We start from the raw sequence: 20,198 nt of genomic DNA, 5'->3' as shown, positions 1-20,198 counted from the left end.
ATGTCACATGAAGTCAATCTGCAGCTTTCCTTGACAGGGATACTGCTGCTTGCAAGCACTGGGGCTTGCTGCTCTCTGCAAAGAGCAGGGAGAAATGGTCTGAGCTGACCGACTGCCTGGATTTCTTCTGCAGAAGATAAACTCTGTATTAGAGCTTGCTCCCCTGCTAGGAGTGTATCCTGTCTTTCTTCCCTTTCTGTTGGAGGGCTGCACAAACCAGAATCATCCTCTTCCGAGGTAAGTGAATTCGTACCCCATTTGCATTTGCCTGATTTAGCTGTATCTGACGTATCAGCAGGCTCACTAAACGAGCATTCGCTCTTATTCGTGTAATCTGAAAAGTTGGGCGGAACGAACATCCTCCACGAACGCCGATGCTCCTTCTTTTCCGTGTGAGACTTGGCTTTGGGCAGCCCCCCTGTTCGAATGATGTCGCTGTTCAGCTTGAGAGCGTCGAAGATCATTTTTTCATCCAACTTGTTGGCCTCGCGACTCCTGAGCTCAAACACGCTGGAAGACGTCAGGGCGCCGTTGGAGCACAGGGTGCTGATATCCAGCGTCCTGTGGCTGTAGGGCAAGGTCCGGTCCGTGAAGTGCCTCGAGGAGAGGCTGCCCTTGGAGCCCGAATCGATCTGCTCATTGAGCCGCACCGTGTCGTAGATGGACCTCTGGGGAACGTAACAGTCTTCGATGTTCAGGTCTTCATCTTCCTCCCCTTTGCCTACACACGGAGGATTCTGACGCAAACAGTCCGGCCTGCTCAGTGGCTTCCCCATTTCGAAACTGTCCACACAGGGGTACCACCACGCCTCCGCTTTCAGAGATATGAGGGAAACATGTAAAAACCCACTACCAGTCCGAAGAGCTACAGTAAACTTGCCCTTAGCACAGGATGCATAGATAGAAAATACACAGCATAACTTATGAGGTGGTTAAGGTCAGAATCAGTGCACCGGTTTAAATGCAATTTTACCTGGATATGAGTTACTTTTTTTTTTTTTTTTTTTTCTCTAAAATATAAAGTGCTTCAGTAAGAAAGGAACAGAAATCTTCCGATATCAGAGGCAAACCAAGTATAGCAAACCCCAGCAGCGGCTCAACCACTTAAAGCCCTCCGTGGAACATCCCACTTCTTTTTTCAGGTCAGAATTTGTCTCTTAAATCTCCAGATTAAGCCTTCCGAACGAGCCAGCATTACAGCAGGCAGCACATTATCTCCTGTAGGTGCCTGCTGAACTGTAATCCATTTACGCGGCGCGCAGAAACCCATCTCCTGTATAAATAAACCATGGCACGGCAGCCCCAGAGCGCAGCCTCCGCAGCGGCTGCGGCCGGTTCAGACCGAAGGCACGGAGGAAATTTCGGAGGAAAAAAAATAAAAAATAAGTTAAATCCGGCACGGCCAGAAGCATCGGAGAGCCCTTGACTTTGTTTTTGGCAGCGGCTGGGGATGAGCCCGCTCTGAGGGGCGGCTCATTCTCCCCTCGTCCCGAGCTCTTCGGCGGCGCTCGCAGGGGCGAGCATCGCGTCCCTGAGGCACGGCCAAAAAAAAAAGATAAAAAAAAAAAAAAAAAAAACAACCGGGGGCTGCTGAGCCCCCCGACCCCGTCCCGGGGAGCTGCTCCCCTTCCAAGGCAGCGGCGGAGGGGAGCAGAGCCCCACTCGCAGGCTCCCCCCGGCAAGGCACCAGCAGCTCGCCCGCCCCGCTACGGCCCCTTCGCCCTGAGGCGCGGCGGTGAGGCGGTGGCGGTGGCGGGCCGGGACGAGGGAGCCGGGCAGGGCAGGACGAGGGCCGCCGCCATCCAGCGGAGCGGAGCGGAGCCCGGCAGCTCCCCGGCGGCTGCAGGGCGGCCTCCCGCAGCAACGCCCCTCCGCCTGCCTCTCAGGCACCGTCTGCCCCCGCCGCCCGCCCCGCCCGGCCTCCCCGCGCCCGGCGGATGGGAGGCGGTGCCCGGCCACCTCCTCCCCGGCCCCCCGCCGCCTGCTGCCCCCCGACGGCGACGCCGGGGCCGGCACGGTGACAGGGAGGGCGGCAGGGAGGGTGACAGGGCTCGGCTGGCTCCCCCCGGGCGGTGCGTGCCCCCCCAGGGCCGGGCATCCCGCCCCTGCCCGGCGAACGCCTCAGGGCGTCCCTCAGCTGAGGGCTGCCGGCGCCGTCGTTTGGCTGTGGGAGTTAAGCTGGACATCTTGACGGATCCGCCCCCAATTTCACTCTTGACGGATCCCCACCACCACCGACACCAATTTCGCTTTAATGCTTTTGAGTTCTGTTGAATGTTTCACACGGTTTTGTTCCCGTTCACCTCCGGTGTGTGGCTCACAGGCACCAGCCTACAGGCTCGGGGCAAGGGGCAGCAGGGGTCCAGCTGCCCCTCTGCCCCGGCTTTCAGCAGGATAAAAGCAAAAATGAACGAATAAAACTGCTTATACGTGGAAGATGATTTTTACCAGACTGGGAGCAGCACGAAAGCAGTGACACAGGACAGAGGATCAGGTCTTGGACATGTCCATCTCCTCAGCGCTTTGCACGTAGCTCATAATAATGTATGGGCTGGGCTGGGAGACCCACAGGTTAATTCGCCACTGGTACCTGAGAAGCAGCCTGCTGGGCAAGCACCAACCATCCCTTCGTGGCCAGAGGCCTCCCTTCCTCAGGAGAGGAGCTCTGGGTGTAGCTGGAGTTCGGAGCTCAGTTTAAGGACAGCATATGGCACTGGGTGCTAAAACTTGCGGCAGGGCATTAGCAACAATCAGCCGAGGCTTGCTGAGTTAAGCAGCGAGCAGGATGCTTTTTATGCAAGGCACACAGACACACCACACCTTTTGTTTATTTATTTCTTTGATATCGCCAGCTACACATCAGAATATTTAAGTCACATGCGGCAAATTCTCTCTAGCCCTGTCTCACATATCCTGCCTGCTTCATGAGCAGCCAAAATGTACCAAAATGAGTCAAACAAACTCACCTCTGGGCTCTCCAGCTAAGAATCCATACTACAATGGTAAGGATGAGTAAAGCATTGCGAGGACCTGTCATCTGTGCTTATTCTCACCCCAGTCACAAACAGATCCTTACTCAATGCAAAGGGTGCTGTGTTGTTTTACAGGGGCAGTATGTAACTGAAATCCATAATTTTTGCATTGCAAAATTGTTTTATTAACATTTAAAAATATTTTACCATTTTCCACCATATTCACATTGAGGACATGCATGAGATGCACCAGTCACCTTCAAAAGCAATTAGAACAGCTTTCTTTGGCTTTGCTTTTTAACACAGACCCTAAAAGTAGTAAATTCTGTGCAAAGTCAGTAGCTTATTATGGCGTTTGTAAACCAGCTCACGGGAAATGCAACACTTCCAGTTTCTTATTTGAGCATACAGAGAAACCTCAGAGTATTTTTTCAACATTATCTGCCTTCAAAGTGAAAATCAGAGGACAGACACTCTCCACACAACTACCATAAGCCAATTAAACTCTTAGCTCAAGCTCATTGGCAGGAATACTCAGGCTAGCTAAAAATTCCTATAAAGTCAAATTAGAAGGTAACCTCTTTAACAGCTACATCTACATTTCTTCTGAAAATAAAAGCAAAAATCAAATGAACAGATGAAAGCTGCAAGAGCTCTGTGTAGTTTTTTTACTAAGAAGAATACCTCTTTATGGCAGTACAAGGAATTGTGCAAAGGTTTCAAGAAGTAAAGTAATTCAGCTTCTGGGGTTCTTCTGTCTCTCTTTTGGAAAACCAAGCTGCAATACTGCTCCAAGCGCCAACATCCCAGCACTATGTAGCTGCCCCAACACAGGGCTCTCCGTTCAGCCCCATTTGTACAATTCTTTTGTATTTAACTTTTCAAGAAGGGAGGCAGACCCAGTGTAACTGAGCAGACCTCATTTACTGAAATGTTCTTTACTACCAGTATCTGCTTTACACAAAGACTGGGGGAGGGAACATCTAATAAAGCTGAATTAATCTGTAATTAATTTTGTCTGTTTTACATTAATTGAGACAAATTCTTTGATTATACTCTTCCTGGTGTAGTTTGTGAAGTAACAGTCTAATGAAGTCTACTTTCAAATGAACTCCACGGGGGATTTTCATTTACAGAAAGCAAGTTTTATATCTGCATTGTAAATAAATGCAGTTTAACACTGACAATAACTACTTTCAATTTAACATTCCATCCTGGCTGGAATAAGTGGATTACAAAGAAGGAATATAAATAAAACAAATATGGATGTGTGTATATAACAATATATATATAAAATACTACTCCAAGTCTGTTTGTTTTTTTAAATAACTATGCATTTTAATGTCATGCCAAGAAGACGCACAAAGCTCTGCTCTTATGCATAAAAACTAGTCAAACCACAAAAACCACCTCTGGCCCATTACACCAGATCCTTCCCTGAAGAGACTGCAGACATCATGTGGATAAATCTATCTACCAAAGAGCATTTTGCTTTGCTCCTGAGGAATAGAAGTTGCTTGTGCTTGACCACAGGAGCTAAAGACATAAGGAGCTACACTGGGGTTTCGTGGCCAGAGCCACATTTTCAGGTTGTGTGTGTCTGCCTACGTGCACAAACGCGTGAGCAAGAGCACCACGAGTGGAGCAAGACTGATGGGAGCCTACAGTTTGCTGCCTCGGGTAAAACTGCTCTCTGGAAGGACAAGGAGTATGAAGAGGTACAACAGCTACTGTCATTTTGCTGCCATGCATGCCAGTAGTGCTCACAGATTAGGAGAGGGATCATTGACCCCACACCCCCCATATCAGCATGCCTTTGGTACTTACAGTCACCCAGTAGCACTCCCTGTTCTGTTCTCCCTATTTCCACTCGTCAGACACTTTGATTTTATTACTGCACTTGCTCTTCCCTTCTTTGAACAACCTCTTCATCTCGTTTACCTCCTGTTTAATGGCATCGTGTTTTCACTAAGAAACAACTGCATGGCCTGAAACAGTTGTTCCAAACAAAGTACACTTCTAAGCTTACAAATATCTAATATAAATACAATCCTGGAGCACACAAACAAACACGCTGCTATCGCTACTTTCCTTTCCCTTCTTCATTTTTTTTTTTTGGTCTTTTTACCACTCTTTGGTTACAGGGACACTCTTCCTGCACAGGCCAGACAAGGATCTCATTCCTGAATTTTGCAACAGCTGAGCATCTTTTCCATTGACCTTACAAAGCACAACACCAAGGCAATGCCAAGAAACCGCACCGACTATGTTACGTTCCAATTTCCCAAGTGTTTTACTAACCATATACAAAGATAAGCCATTTGCTTCCCTTTTAGCTTGAGATAGGTTAGCATACAAATTTAACAGGCACAATCTAATGGAATCTCTTAAAAACGTAACCGTTTGTTCCAGATTTCTGTCTCTATGCACTCTAAAAGATCACTGCAACCGATAGGGACTTTCAGCTGCAACTCCCAGCCTGAACCTTCAGCCTTCGGTTTGCCTCTCCAACACGATTTAGTCTGCACAAGCAAAAGGCCCCCTCTGTTGGGCCAAGCATGTCATTACTTTTTCTCCAAGGCTGTCTCTCCGCCGGCATGGTTTATCAAATCACGTTGTGCAGGCTTGTTTTAGGATTAACTGCGTACTAATTTACAAGTCACACAAACATTTGAACCAACACTAGATCGGAATGAATCCAAAGCAGCACATGAGATTGAGTGCTACTACACAGCCAGTGGGAGATTTAGGAGCTTTTTCAAGTACTGCTTACACCTGCGTAACTTATAAACCTTCCCAGTGAGCACTGCAAATTCATTTCTTGTAGCCTAAAATCTGCAAAGATCTGCACTTCGCTTCAGCACTTAAGCACCCTTACACTTTACACCCAGTATTGCTGCAATGTATTTTTCTGAGCTGGACAACAATTGCCAACTGGCATATTAAAAAAGCTACGCACAGAGGCTCCCAAGTGCATTTTGGATAAGGATGCTACAACGAACTCCTTCTGTAAAAGGAGTTTCATTTAACCTGAATTCTTCTTATCAGTATATTTCTAGGTAAGGATTGGATTCGATGCGGTAAAACTGGACAGTGGTAAGGTGTTAAACACTCAGACACTGCTGCCTATAACCGTGTGAAAAAAAAAAAAAAAAAAAAAAAGAAAGAAAAAGAAAAAGAAAAAAGAAAGCTAGTCACGTAAATGAAGCGAGTATGGACTGTGGTATGTGAACACCAGAGTCTAAACTCACACCACGTGGAAAAGGAAGTTTGTGTGATACATGGACAGTGGAACAGAAACAATATGGAGTTCTCAAAAACTGGTAAGGCAGACAGATTGCACAAAGAAGTAGGATTGGGAAGAGAGGAAGAGAGAGAGACCTGGGTCAAAGGAACTGCAAAAATTGGGTTGCAAAGACACCAATGTCTAGCAATCGATAGCAGAAGAAAGCTCTGGAGCAAGAGAAGATATACTATTTAAAATAGATAAAATGCATACAAGTAGAACTGACTGATGTGAGAGAAGACTTGTCCAAGGTCTCAGATGATTTTACCAATCATTTCCACACTGATATTGAATAAAAAATTGCATTGTGTTAAAACACACGATAGCAGTTAAGAAAGAAACGTTCCTACCTTGAACGTATCCAGCTGCTGATTGATGGTTTCTGTTTCCATTCCAACAGGACCTTGTGATTCTTCGTGCTCTTCAGCTCTCCCAAGCAGACTGGAAAATTCTTTTAACTTACTGTAAAATTCCTCAACACGGCTAATTGTACCTTCCACTTGATCTTCCCTGGCTTTTGCTCTGTCTAGGAGCTTGTTGCACTGTTTATTTAATGCTTCCAAGTCCCGCTTTATACCAACAAGATCAGGAGAAGCTTCAGCTTCTGTGGCTAGCATCATTTTACAGTTTTTATTAGCATTTTCATTATTCATTATGAGATCTTCCAATTTTTTCAGGAAACGTTTTATATCCTCTCTCTGGGATTGCAGTACATCAAGATCTCTCCCCACTGGAGCCATGCTATCAAGTTCGTCATCAAACTCTGCAAATTGAGAGAACATCTCTCTGATGCTGTTTTGGAAATGGCCAATTCCCTGAAGTTTTGTCTCCAAGAACGAGCACCTATCTTCAACCTGCTGGTTCACTGCATTGTACTCCTGCTCCAAAGATTCAGCTTGGAGCAAAAGGTCAGAAACACCAGCTGAATCAGAAGCTTCTACCACCAGGTCTTGGGCAAGCTTTTTTACTAAATCAACATGAGGCTTTAAGGTCTGTAAAGCCTTCTGCTGGGCCTGCATCATTGTCAGGTGTTTGTTACTGAATGACTGAGGTCCAAGCGAATCGTGAGCTTCCAGATGCTCTTTGGCACTTTTAAGCTGTTTTTCTGTTTCCTTGGATGATTCCTGAAACTCTTTCAGCCTTTGTGCCATATTTTCCAAGCACTCTCTCTTCTTATGTAATTGTTCTGTGACCGTATTCACTTTCTGATTCAGTGCCTTGGTTTCTTCTCTAACAATTTCTTTATCTGTTTCACTTGCACTGAGCAAACTTTCAGCAGTGTTATTTAATAGCTCCACCATCCCGTGATGTTTATCCAGGTCCTTCTGCCAAGCCCTCACCTGAACAACAGAATTCTCTATTTCTGCAGGGTTGATGCCAACTTTTAATTCAGACAGGTTGCTTTGGCATTTCTCTATCCATGGCTGCAAATTTTCTACATGCTGCTTGTATTTGAGGGCTTTCTCCAGACAGTCTGTTAATTTATCTTGCCTTTCTTTTACCTGCTTATCCATTTCATCCCAGTTACTCCTGAGTGTGGCAATTTGGGACTGTAAGGCTGCTTTGTCAGCTCCTTGAGTCTTCTGTAAGATGCTTTCTCCTTCTGCAACAATTTTTTCATACGAACCAATTTCATTGGTCAGAGTCTTCTTAAAATCTTTCTGTTCTTCAATTAAGGACTGCAAGGTTTCAAGTTTGGCTGACACAGGACGAGCCTGGTTCAGCTCTTCTTTCTTTTTGTCTAGCCAGGCCTGGAAGTCCTTAGACATTTGCTGGAACTGATGAGAAGTGGCATACGCTGACTGAAGCTGCTGAACATGGTTATCTACAGAGAAGAGAAGATAGCACAGAAGCCCATTATCAGAATCTCCTAGTATTCAGTGAAAAAATAATATTGATTTTATTATGAATTATTTTTAATGTGAAGAAAGCAGGTCCTTAGTATGTAGTGCTTAACTTGCTGACAACCAAGCCTCTGGCAAGGGATAGTCTTGTATCTGCACCCCAGCAGAGCAGCGAAGGCATTTGGACATGAACCAAACCAGCTGAGCTCAGCCAGTTTGTGTCTACATGAATCCCATTCAGGCAGATTTGGAGGGTAAAAAGCACACAGTCACGTTTAATGGTATTACGAAGTATAAGCACAGAGAATATCAAGTAATCTAGCCCAGCAGCATCTAACTGAGCCTGCAGGCGATATGTGTGTTTAGGGAAATCGTTTGAAGTTCCTTGTGACCAGAGGAAATGAACAAACTAAACCTGAGGCTGTCAGGAAGAGAAATGTATGATATTGCTTGCACTGCATTACTTGCTGAGCTCCGTTGTTCACAGGATAGAAAAGGCTACCAGCTCAGTCTTCTCACAGGCAGCTGTATCTCACTTTTATACCACAGTTGTGTATTACCACTACTTTTGGCAGGCCATTCGCTGGTGCGTGCCTAAAAGTAACAATTTTAGCTCCCTCTCTGCATCTACACAGTTAAGTAGTTCAATGAACTGCACCCTCTGTTTTGGTATCCAAATTCAGTAAGGATGCACCTGAAGGCAGGGAGATGAGAAGATCAGCACTTTTATCTTGTTTCAAATTCTTTTCCAGACTGCTCGCTAGAGATCTAAGTATTGTTTTTGCCTTTTCAAGGTACAGAGACTCTCTCCTAAGTTTCAACATGCAATTGCTTAGGGTTTGGACTGAGTAAAGAGCTGGCATTAGGCTCAGCGTACTCAACATATCACTACTGACTATAAAGACAAATGTGAAAATGATGCTTAATTTCATGCCTTTATTACTGTTTCTTTTTAAATAAATACTGACCTGATTTTTGCTCAATATCCTTGAACGATTTTAGGATGCCATCTAACTGTCTCGTAAGTTCTGCTTTCAAATACTCTTCTCCAACCAGTGCTGACAGCTCTTCACAAAGAGCTCGAGCTGCGTTTATATTCTTCATTTCCCGTTCTATTTCCTCCTTCATTTCTTTAGCAATTTCCAGTTGTTGTTTCACAGCGTCAGGTTGTGTGCTCACAGCCAGGCTGCTGCTCAGTTTGCTATCCAAGGCACTCAGCTTGTCAGACAGACTTCTGAGGAGGCTTTGGTACTCTGTGCTTTTCACAATGGCTTGGTCAATTCGGTCACATCTGTTACTCAGCTGGCCAGTGAGGTTGTCCCATTTTTGTGCCACAGCTGCCAGTTGCTCTTTCACAGCCTCATGAGAGGGAGGATGTTCACCAGGTCTCTTCAGGATCCCTTCGCCAGCCATAGTTAACTGCTCGTATTGTGGCTTTCTGGTGTCAAATTCTTTGAGCAGAATCTGGGAAGAAAGAACATTGTTAGAAGCATTTACCTCATGAAAAAGGAAGCAAAATGCTTCTGACAAAAACTATGTTGAATTTGGTGTAGTTAAGCTCCCTTACTGAGTAATCAATCTCTGGGTTTAAAAAGCCAGTGAAATAATTGCATCTTCTGCACATAAATTGAGTGTTGTTTCTCAGCGTTTACATCAAAGAACAACAACAAAAGAAGTTAGTTTACAGATCATCTAATGGAAATTCAAACAGTAGACACAAGTAAACAATGAATGTTGTTAATATTACAGCAATTAAGTAACTGTACCAAGAAAAATAATCACTATTTAGTTTCAAGCAGTGTCTTCTTTCCTAGACAGTTTTGAAGTTTGTCTTAAGATAGGACTTCAAAGAAGGTGTGCAGTGACATAATATTGCAATGTATTATTACGGCACAGAGAATATATTTGGATGATTCACAAAATGACTGAATGTATACTGTAAAACCTTTAAAGTTTATATCACTGGTTCCCAGTACTTTGTTTTTTGACAATAACTCAAACGTGCCTGTAGAAAAAGGGACAAATATCATGGTTTTACTTTACAGAGCATTCCAAACCCTTTCTTCTTAAGTCAACAAGGTTTAACTTCTAAGGACTGCTAAGTGATACATGATAGTCTTAGGCCAGCTGTCTACATTTCTGAAGCATTTACAGACCAATTTTAAGTCATTTTCACATAGCGTTAGAAAATAGTTCACGTCTTAAACACTTTATTTTAATCAATATGGATATGCCAGCTTTAATATTACTTTTTCAAAATAAGAATGTTATTTTTTGTCACAGCTCAAATTAACTGGCAGCAACAGAAATGTTTGAAATTAGAATTTATAGTTTCTTCAACTTTGTCTGATTCAACTTTAATTTCTTTTGTCTGTGGTTTGCTTCATTTCTGTAGGCAAACTACACTTTTTCTTTATATTTTTCATCTATCCTTCATTCTCTTGGCTCCATACGTACTCACAATACTACGTTTCACTTGCTTTCTTATTTTTATTAGCTATTGGCACAGTCAAATGAACAAAATCTCAAACTACAGCATAGACTGTATGTGAGAACTGACCACAAAATGTTACCTACACACACTCAAATTAATAAAACTTCAAAGGACTGCTTTCATTAGACTACAGACAAATCGCAGGACAGTTAAAACAAAAAATACATCTGAGGATAAGTATCTCCTCAAGGGTAAGTCCCGACCATTTTTTCCTTCAGCTGTTCTGATCTCTCTTCATTCTCATGGTAATTTTTTCTTCTAATTGCTGTAGCCAACTATACCTTAAGCTGATATTTGCTGATAAATAACATAGCTTCTATTAACTGGGCTGTACTCACTCTAAATGCAAGATACTGCTTTGCTAATAGCAAAAAACAACATCAAACAATGCACAAAACAACCAACAACCACCACCAACAAAAAACAAATCATTAATGCATGTTGGCAGTTCTTACTCACCTGAACCTGTTGTTTTTGTGTATTCAGCATATTTGGATCGATTGACAGGGGTCCCAACACACTGACCATTAGCTCCTTTTCTACGAGCCAGTGCTTTAGCTGAGCTTCTGCTGTCTGGAACTGGGTCAGGTAATTTGAAGACTCTTCCAGTTTTTGTTGTCTCTCAGATGTAACTTGATTGAGCTCTTTCCACTTGGAATCTAACAACGATAACGTTAACATATTGCATGCATGCTCTAGCAGATGGGCTGTCAGACAGCAGACTATATACGAAATGTAAACAGAGCACTCTAATAAGGCTTCTTGCTGATTAACTCCAGATGCCTTGTTGCAGTGACTCGGCAAATAGATCTTTTAACAGGCAGATCCATATACACTTGGATAAGGGTCTGCAGTTTAGCACTGCCACATGCAGCATTTTTAGAACAATGAATGTACAACATGCAATAAAATTAGATTAGAATATTACTCCGTGAAATACCACCACATTTGGGCTTTGATTCCGAATGACATAAAAGCCGAAGGGCTGTACTCACTTATAAATTAGGGGCCTGACTTAGGTCAACTAGCCTTCCTTTTTCGTAAGTAGACACAAATAGATACCTTTCCAAGGGTGAAGCTAAGCCATAATTTAGGTTTCTGCTCTGAAATGCCTCCTGAAGGAGCACACCTCTTTCAAATGTCTGTATTGGGAGCCTGTGGAGATTAACTGCTTTATTTAGACTTCAAAGCCAGGCACCTATGACAGGCAATGAGAATACTTCTTTACACAGGTATTTCAAAAGCGCTGTGTGAACTTAGGTTCGCCTAGGCCAAACTATGAAAACCACTTGTAGCAAGTGGCTTTCAAGGTAGCCATTGAGCCTCACGGTCTTTTAACTTTCCTCTTCCCTCTGTGATACTGTCAGTGCTTGGTGACTCAGCTTTGGCGTTTTGCTAACGCTCCCTGTCCTTGAATTCATGTCTGTTTTTTCATTTTCTTGTGCCACTTCACTGACTTTGATCCCTGTTCATTCTGAATTAATTCTCTTTCAGCACTACTCAGATTTTCTTTGAGAAGAAATGTGCTACCTAAACTGCTACCTGCTACCTAAATTTTTGGAAGTACACTTATTAAAAAGACAGATTTACCTTTACAATTGCTATCGGTGCAGCTATTATTATTTATTCACATATGCCTATTAGTACGAAACACTGACTGATCTATGATTTATTTAAAATATGACAAACCTAAGAAGAGCTTTTAAAAGCTCACAACAACTACACACCGCATTATCTCAAAATCTAATGTACAAGCATGGCAATTTCCAATTTTTATGGCAAAATTTATGAAGTCAGCTTTAGAAAATGGCAGAAAGACATCAAAACCACAAAATGACGAAAGCCATCAGTGCAAGGGAAAGGCATTACCAACAACTCAAAGTGTTATTTATATGAAAATAGTATTAACTTGACTTGTTTGTAGCACTTTTTGTAAGAACAACTACATATGTATCTGGAGCAATAGCTGACCTCTCAAGTCTTAGCCACACACTGTCTGAAAAAGGTAAAGCTTTCTAAAACATGGAGTCAAGCTATAGCCTCTCTTAATTGCACTGATATAAATTCAAAGTCCACCAACTTCAGTGGAATTACTCCAGATTCACCCTCTTGTAAAGGGATTTATTTCCACAGAATTTAAGGGATAGGAGGGAGCAAGTGTGATTGTTAATATGTTTTTAAAAATGTAATAAAACAACTTCTAAATCAGTCTGAGTTATAATACAGCTTTACTGAAGTACCTATTTTATCCAATGTTTGTCTCCATTTGGGTGCCTCAGGAGAGTCTGGGTTCTTCTCCAACAGCTCTGTCACTTTGTCCTTTAGCTCCTGTACTTTATTTGCGCTTTGCTTTAATTCAGTTTCAAATAGCTATAAAATCAAATGGTAAAAAAATAAATGTAAGACTAAAGATAAACTGTAAAGCATTTTTGAAGTCCATAATTCTGAGATAGCAACCATGAAAGTAAACCATAAATACCTAGCACTTATATACTGCTTTTCTGCTATGAGCCTCAAAACCCTTTCTAATGGCATGTATTGGCTGGTCATATTTTTCTGGAGTGACCTCATCTATGTAAGCAACGTTAATATTAACAATTACTGTTTAATTTGAACAAACGAAAGGATTAGAATAATTCGGATAAATCGGATCCGCTAAATCTTATCATACTTGCACATAACTGGAATCTGTTCTTGTACATAAGGCCAACTGACTAGTGCACAGTGAGGTTCAAAGCAGAAATTACCCAGCTAAGCAGCAATGTATAAGAGCTCTGTGTGGACTCATTTACCTCGTTGAAAGTTCTGCTGTCACAGACTGACTGCTTCTTGTAGATGATCTAGAACTGTCATTTAGAGAGCACAGTAGCTTAAGTGCAGACTTAAACTCAGGGGATTAAGATGCCCAAGCAGTTCCTTGAGAACACCTCACGCAGCTCTTACAGATGGAAGCGGACAGTCTTATGCCCAGGAAAGGTCTCTTACGTCAACATTCTGAAGTCACAGAATTTGCACTGAGGAGTTGCATTTTAACTATCCCCCCAAAAAACAACACTACACTAAAATAAGCACTGAACAGATCTGTGCTTGGTTTAGAACTTTTAGTAAAAGGTCCGTTTGTATCAAAAGGACTTGCTTGAGTAATCATGCAGTTTTCCATCTGGCTAGGAACACTCTTCTGTTATTACACTGAGAGTAAGATGGTCTTGTCAGCTTTGAATGGTCTTTGTTACAAATGAAGGAAGAAGAGTTTTCCACATACACTCTGAGTTCTGGGACTGAATATTACCTGAGTCTGAAGAAAGTCAAACTTAAGGAAAATCAGTAGCTGTTCAGTTTAATTTTTAAGGGTGAACCCCAAAATGTGTAAGTAATAAATAAATAAATAAGTACTTCAGCAGGATCAAATTCTGCCCTTGTTTATCCTGTCACAGACAAGGGAAGAATTTTCTCTTCAATAGCTTAGCTACACATTACATTTCACTTTACAGATAAACCCTTACATGTGTAAATATCGTCCTTCATTGCGAGTAGCATATCTCCCCAGAGCTTAAGCAGGACAGAAGCTTATTCCTGATTCAGTGATTTTCTTATACCAATTAAAAAGAGGGGAGGAGACGTTTGTGCAGCTATACGACTAAACAAGCATGACATGGCTGCTGAAGGGAAACACCGCCTTGGAATAGACATAAGCCTCTGCAGCTGCAGAGCTGGGGAGGTCTGTGGAGTGTCAGTGAACCAGCAGCTGCAGAAACAGCTTTTGGATAGATACAGATGCACAGATCTTATGAGCAATCCAGTAAATATGCTTAAACAACTAAAGATATCAAAAAAGTACACTGCATAATCAATATACTCTTACCTGTATAAATTGGACATCAGAATTATTATTTTTTGACATGCAAAATTCATTCTCTCTGACCCAGTGCTCCTTTTACTGCACTGACACAGTTCGCCAGATTTGCTCTAAGCCTGACTGGCATGTTTCTGTTTACTGGATCATTTAAATACTCTCTGCAACATTAAGCTATGCTGAGACGCAATTGTTCAGATAGAATTCCCTCAATAATTGTAATGGAGTATTTTTTTTTCTGAAGACATGAAGTACCTTATGTTGCTCAACTTGAGCTTTAACCGCTTCACTATCAGTTGGAGCAGCTTCCCAGTCTGATGCAGTTTTGTCCATTTTTTGTAACCACTGCATCATTGAGGCTGATTCTTCCTGAATATTTTGCATTTTTGAAAGCATACTTTCTAGTTCTGAAATCTTTTCCTTCAGTAAAACTCCCAAATCTTCATAACTATGATTTACATCAGACATGGCTTGTTGAACAGTTGTCAGTTCTGTAAAAGGAAAGATGAACAAAGACTACATTAGAGATCACATATACTTCAAGCAATACTTAGACTTCAAGAAATTCTAAACAGTACTTCAAGTGACCATGGCTAATAGTTCCCCAAACCAGAAGCTGCTGAACATGTTAAGAATTATTTCTTAACTTGTTACTATTATTTCTATTATTTTATATTATTTTTATTATTATTATTTCTTAACAGTTACTAGTTTGACTGCCTAACCTTACTGCATTAGTATCTCACTCACAGTCATGTACCATTATAAAGGTGTGTTATCAGCGAGAGAGCTTAGGAGGCAGTCAGTGTACTGAGCAGGCTGTAATTTAGAAGAACGAACACTGCAGACTTGAAACCTAGTACATGGCTATCCCAAAGCATGTATGAGTGCCTACATAAGGTCCTTTTTTTTCTAAAAAGGAACTGGTCACATACAACAATACAGATGTATGTAAAATGTGTCTTTGCATCATGTATACATACAAGTGTGTTCATGTTGTGTATGTTGGCTGGTGTTAAAAAGTTTCAAATCACATAAATCCTAATAATTTTCTCAAAATCCATATGTTATGCTAAAATAGCTCTTCCTATTTATTTATATTTTTATTTGTATTTATAAAAGTACATATTGATTCAGAAAGCAAAGACTTGATCTGTTTTCAAAGGACGTATCGAAGGCAGATATTTTTTGATTTTAGTATCATCATAATAGCATAGTTTCCGTATGCAACAGTGACATGAAGTCTGTCTAGTAAAGATCGTTGCAATCAGATCTGCACACAATATTTTAAAAATATCAACATATTTAACAGTTGCACAAGCACGTTTCTTTTCCTGAATTTTTTACCTAGTGATTACTGACCTTTATTTTTCAGAAAATCCTGAGTTCCTGGAGCTCCTCCTTCACCATTTAACACTGCGCCACCTACAGACCAAGAAAGACCAAGTCACATGCTTAGCTGGGCCTTTTCCCACCAAAACACCAGCATTACACTTCCTCTTCAATACAACATGACGAATAGTTCTCATTATAACATTCAAAGAAAAATGTGCATGCTAACCATGTAAAAACAAACATTTTATTTAGATGGTTTTATATATTTGAAGGTTGTTTTATGTTTTAACCTGCTCCAGCCAGCTAATGCCATAAGTGGGATCACATATGCATAGCATATGCACAGTGTGTGGGGGTGAACACATGCACTTATAGCATGCACATACACAGGATGCATGAGCAGTCTTACAACATACAATACTATGCTAAATAAATGAAAATAGTGGACAAAGGTCTATGCTCTAGCTGTGAGGCCTACTCATACCATCTGGCTAATGTCACTTCTTCCTCCTGAAAAGCAATCTGTTCCCTACTGCTCACTGAGAACATTTTTACCCAAGTGCGTCCGGGCATTGCCCTGGAGAGTGGCAAACACTGAAAATCATGAGGAAAGCACTGAACACTGAGCAGAAAAGAAACCCAAAGCAGTCATTGCAGACAACACAACTAACGACACAGCTTGCTTAAGATACCTTTACCCACTTAAACAGGAGTGTACCTCTGAGCAAAAAACCTCTTGATATCAACAGGACAAATCCCTTCCTATCTTATCTTTAGCGAGACTTGACAATATGTTCCATGCTGTTCCAGAGTCTGCAATGTGGAATCCTTACTGTCACTCATAAAGTCCTGTCACTGTCACTCGGAGGTAGCCAAAAAGCTCTGCTCATTAAACAGCATTTCAAAGCCTCTGGACTCAGGGCTACACAAACTTTGTGAAACACCATCAGAGCACAGAGCTGGGACACACAGAACAGGCAGGAGAACCACTTCCCACTCTCCTGCACATTTGTATTCCCAGGTGAGCAGTTAACAGGGAAAGATTAACAGTTGCCTTGGAGAAGGCCGTGCATCCAGCCCTGGATGGGTAGGGCCACCTTAGTGGCAGCTGGAGGATGGCAAGAGAAAATAAACAGATAAGAGAACCAGAGAACCCCCAACCAGAGCCTTGTAAATCTTCATGCTCTATTAGCCAGGCTATGTTTTTTTTAAACCGTGATTACTGATACACAGTACAGCTCTTGTCTAGGAGGGTGAATACTCCAGTCTGGAGGACTGTGATTGCTCTTATATGCTATTTATTTAATTATTTTTTTAACCTGGATGCATTGAAGTAGAGAAAGGAGCAGAGGCAGGAGCACAAATATCCTATGTTAAGTTCCAAAATGTTCTTTGAAGATTTTTATTTAAAATTCAAACACAAATGAAACCAGAAGTAGCTACTACCAAGAGATGTGAAAAAGAAAGTAATCTACTCTTGCCAGATAGGTATCCTCTGGCAGTCTCCATCCTTCCACTGTCCTTTGCAAATGACCACTGAAGGCCAATATTTGAACTAACAAGGTCAGGAAATAAATTAAAGAACTGACTGAAAATGTGCTTGTGGCCACTGAAATGCCCCAGGTACCACATGCTTTAAGTTATGGCTTCAGTGATACTTAGCAGAATTAGTAGATTCTGTAAAACAAATTTATGTTTAAACACTACAGTACAGAAAATCATGGGAATATATTTGCTTTTCTTTAAAATCAGATTACACATAAAAATAAGTTAGTCAAAGCTTCAGGCTGGAAGCACATTTTGGACCAGGAAATTCATACTGGGATACAAAGTTGACTCCCTTTCATGTCGTTTTAACTAAAATACTGACTAGCATTAATTACGCTATCTTCATTGGGATGAGCTAGTTAGTCTAGGCTCACTTTTTAGATAAGTGATGTCCTCATCATCTTTCTAACAAAACCTTTGTGATTCTGCAATTATGTGCTTGTTTGAAGTCACACAGAACAGCCATGAAAAAGGCTCTCTGTGAGCAAAGATGTGCAGGTGCAGCAGTGTTTGCAAAAACAGGGTTTCTATTTGCAAGTCCTACTTGCAGACTTGGCAGATACATGAAACACTGAACACCAACCACATTAAGTCAGTTTCTCATTATCAGAACTTTCCTGGGATGAAGTGAAAAAGACTGTGATACTGTTCATTTTATTGATTCGCTGGGAATTATGGACAGAAGTAACAGGTTTTAGGACTTGTCAATCATTTACAAAGTTCTTTTACACTATTTTGGCAATGTAAAGCAGTAAGAATTTGTTAGATTTACCTGATTATATGAACGCATACCTGATTTTGCAACTGCTCTCAGTTTTGCAGGAGAAGTCACAGCAGTAATCAGATTACACAACAACGTTCCTCTGCTATTCATTTTCTGCACTTCAGTTGCTTTTAACGTCCATTCATCTTTTAAATTCTGGTTAAGAAAAAGAGACAGTTGTTCATTGCAAAACTGAGTCCAGACTTAAAATATTTACTGTTGAGAGCAGAACAACCTTGTTACTTGGGAATCCCTTGTAGTACTGTATTGGGTTTATGTGGCAGTTTTGGTAGGCTGGGAGCTGCAGGGGTGGTTTCTGGGAGAACAGAGCAGGGGCTGCCCCATGTCAGACACAGCCAGTTCCAGCCAGCTCCAAAATGGCCTCGACTGAGCCCATCAGCGATGCTGATGGTACCTCAGTTATAACATACTTAAGAAAGGGCAAAAACTGTTGTGCAGATATCCAGAGTACAGCCCATGCCACAACAGGTGGATGTGCCCTGAAGGACGCTGCAGACCAGGGAGAGCCATGCAGGAGCTGGGGCCTGTGGAGAGGAGACCACGCAGGAGCAGGTTTCCAGGCAGGAACTGCCATGGGAAGGACCCCACTCTGGAGCCAGGGAAGAGTGTGAGGAGGAAGAAGTGGCAGAGACAAAGTGTTACGAAGAACCACCACTCCCCATACCCCTGTGCCGCTTGGGGCAGGGGAGTGAGAACAGTCTTATGTCAAAGACTGAAGTTGAGCCTGGGAAGAAAGGAGGGGTGGAAGGACAGTGTTTTAATTTATTTTTGTTTGTTTCTCAGTATCCTACACTGCTTTTGATTAGCAATCTTTTAATCTTTCCCAAGTTAAGCCTGTTTTGCCCATGACACTAAATGGTGAGCAATCTCCCTGCCCTTCTCTCAACCCAAGTCCTATATTTTCTCCCCCTGTCCTGCTGAGGAGAGGGAGTGAGAGAGTGGCTGGGTGGGTGCTTGGCAGCCAGCTAAGGTTAATCCACCACATATATCCAAACATACCAAGGAAATGGGAACATAAATGCAGACTGCAAGCTCCTTAGTCCCCATCACTGTGGCTGCCTATGCCTTATGTTTGTTCTTTTATGTCACTAACAAATGCCCTATTTCCTTTAGCTGAGTTTAGCTGCTTGTATCGCAGTATCTTACCAAGGTATCTTCCAAAGGCTTCTTTAACTCCTCTGTATTCAGAGAGGGTTGTGCTGCTGGAATACGTTCTGTTGTCTCTTTTATCCATTTCTTTAAAGATTCCACAAGTAGCTCAAAAGCATCCATCTCTTTCTGACAAGATGATACGTCCTCTTCTCTAGATAATTGAAAACAAAAGAAGTTCAGGACTGGATGTCCATATTCCTTCTGACAATTAAACCAATAGATGTTATCAACCTAATAATGCCATTCCTGAATTCAAAAACAGCCTCAATGCTGGTTTCAAAGACTACAGACACAGATTTGTGAGTTTTCTGTATGAACAGAAAACATCCGTCTTTGGGGCATTTTGATGGAAGATGCATAGATGATTACAAAGTAGGTAGAAAACGAAGCTGTCCTGTGCTTATCCATCTAACTGGAGATGATAAAGTTACAGTGGTACCATGGAGAGGCAAACTCTTGTCAGAGCACTTGTAACTTGCTTGTCTTCTGACTGAACATGAATTGAACCTAAAGTGAGATGTTGGTAGGGTTGGTGAACTAAGTCTACTCAGTCTTGTGCAATAAAAGCAAAGACAGTATTTCAAATACCATCAGATCAACCCTAACTCAAGGAATTGCATGACTAGAACAAGTAGCAAACTAAATACAAAGAATGCTTAAGTGATGAAAGCAAAACAGGCAGATAGACCAGCTACAGATGTATTTCCAAACAGTTGTGGTTTTGTTGTTGTTGTTTTTGTTTGTTTGTTTGTTTGTTTTTTGTTTGTTTGTTTGTTTTTGTTGTTGTTTTTTGTTTGTTTGTTTGTTTTTTTTAAATGAAAAAGCCTCTCTACTCTGAAGTTAGCTGTACTCTCTTGAGGTAGCACACAAGTGGATAGCAGTCGTCACAACATTCACACAGTATTATTAGCCTAGGAGGTGGAAGCACTT

At 41.8% G+C, this 20,198-nt stretch overlaps 1 protein-coding gene across 40 annotated transcripts in view; it reads right to left on the bottom strand.

Annotated features, from left to right (window-relative positions):
* Nucleotides 1–20,198, bottom strand: part of DST (dystonin) — a 300,235-nt gene that overhangs the window by 70,272 nt on the left and 209,765 nt on the right. For all 40 annotated transcript variants that reach the window (XM_084516227.1, XM_084516265.1, XM_084516238.1 and 37 more), the window contains 8 exons: nt 19,263–19,419; nt 18,125–18,251; nt 15,812–15,874; nt 14,705–14,940; nt 12,837–12,966; nt 11,056–11,255; nt 9,071–9,566; nt 6,609–8,083 (listed from right to left, as the gene is read on the bottom strand). In XM_084516227.1, the coding sequence (XP_084372353.1) occupies nt 6,609–8,083; nt 9,071–9,566; nt 11,056–11,255; nt 12,837–12,966; nt 14,705–14,940; nt 15,812–15,874; nt 18,125–18,251; nt 19,263–19,419 (2,884 nt within the window). The remainder of the gene's footprint in view (nt 1–6,608; nt 8,084–9,070; nt 9,567–11,055; nt 11,256–12,836; nt 12,967–14,704; nt 14,941–15,811; nt 15,875–18,124; nt 18,252–19,262; nt 19,420–20,198) is intronic.

Source organism: Aythya ferina (genome assembly GCF_964211825.1).
Source record: "Aythya ferina genome assembly, chromosome: 3".
Lineage (NCBI taxonomy): Eukaryota > Metazoa > Chordata > Aves > Anseriformes > Anatidae > Aythya > Aythya ferina.
This window is presented reverse-complemented; position numbering and strand designations above follow the sequence as displayed.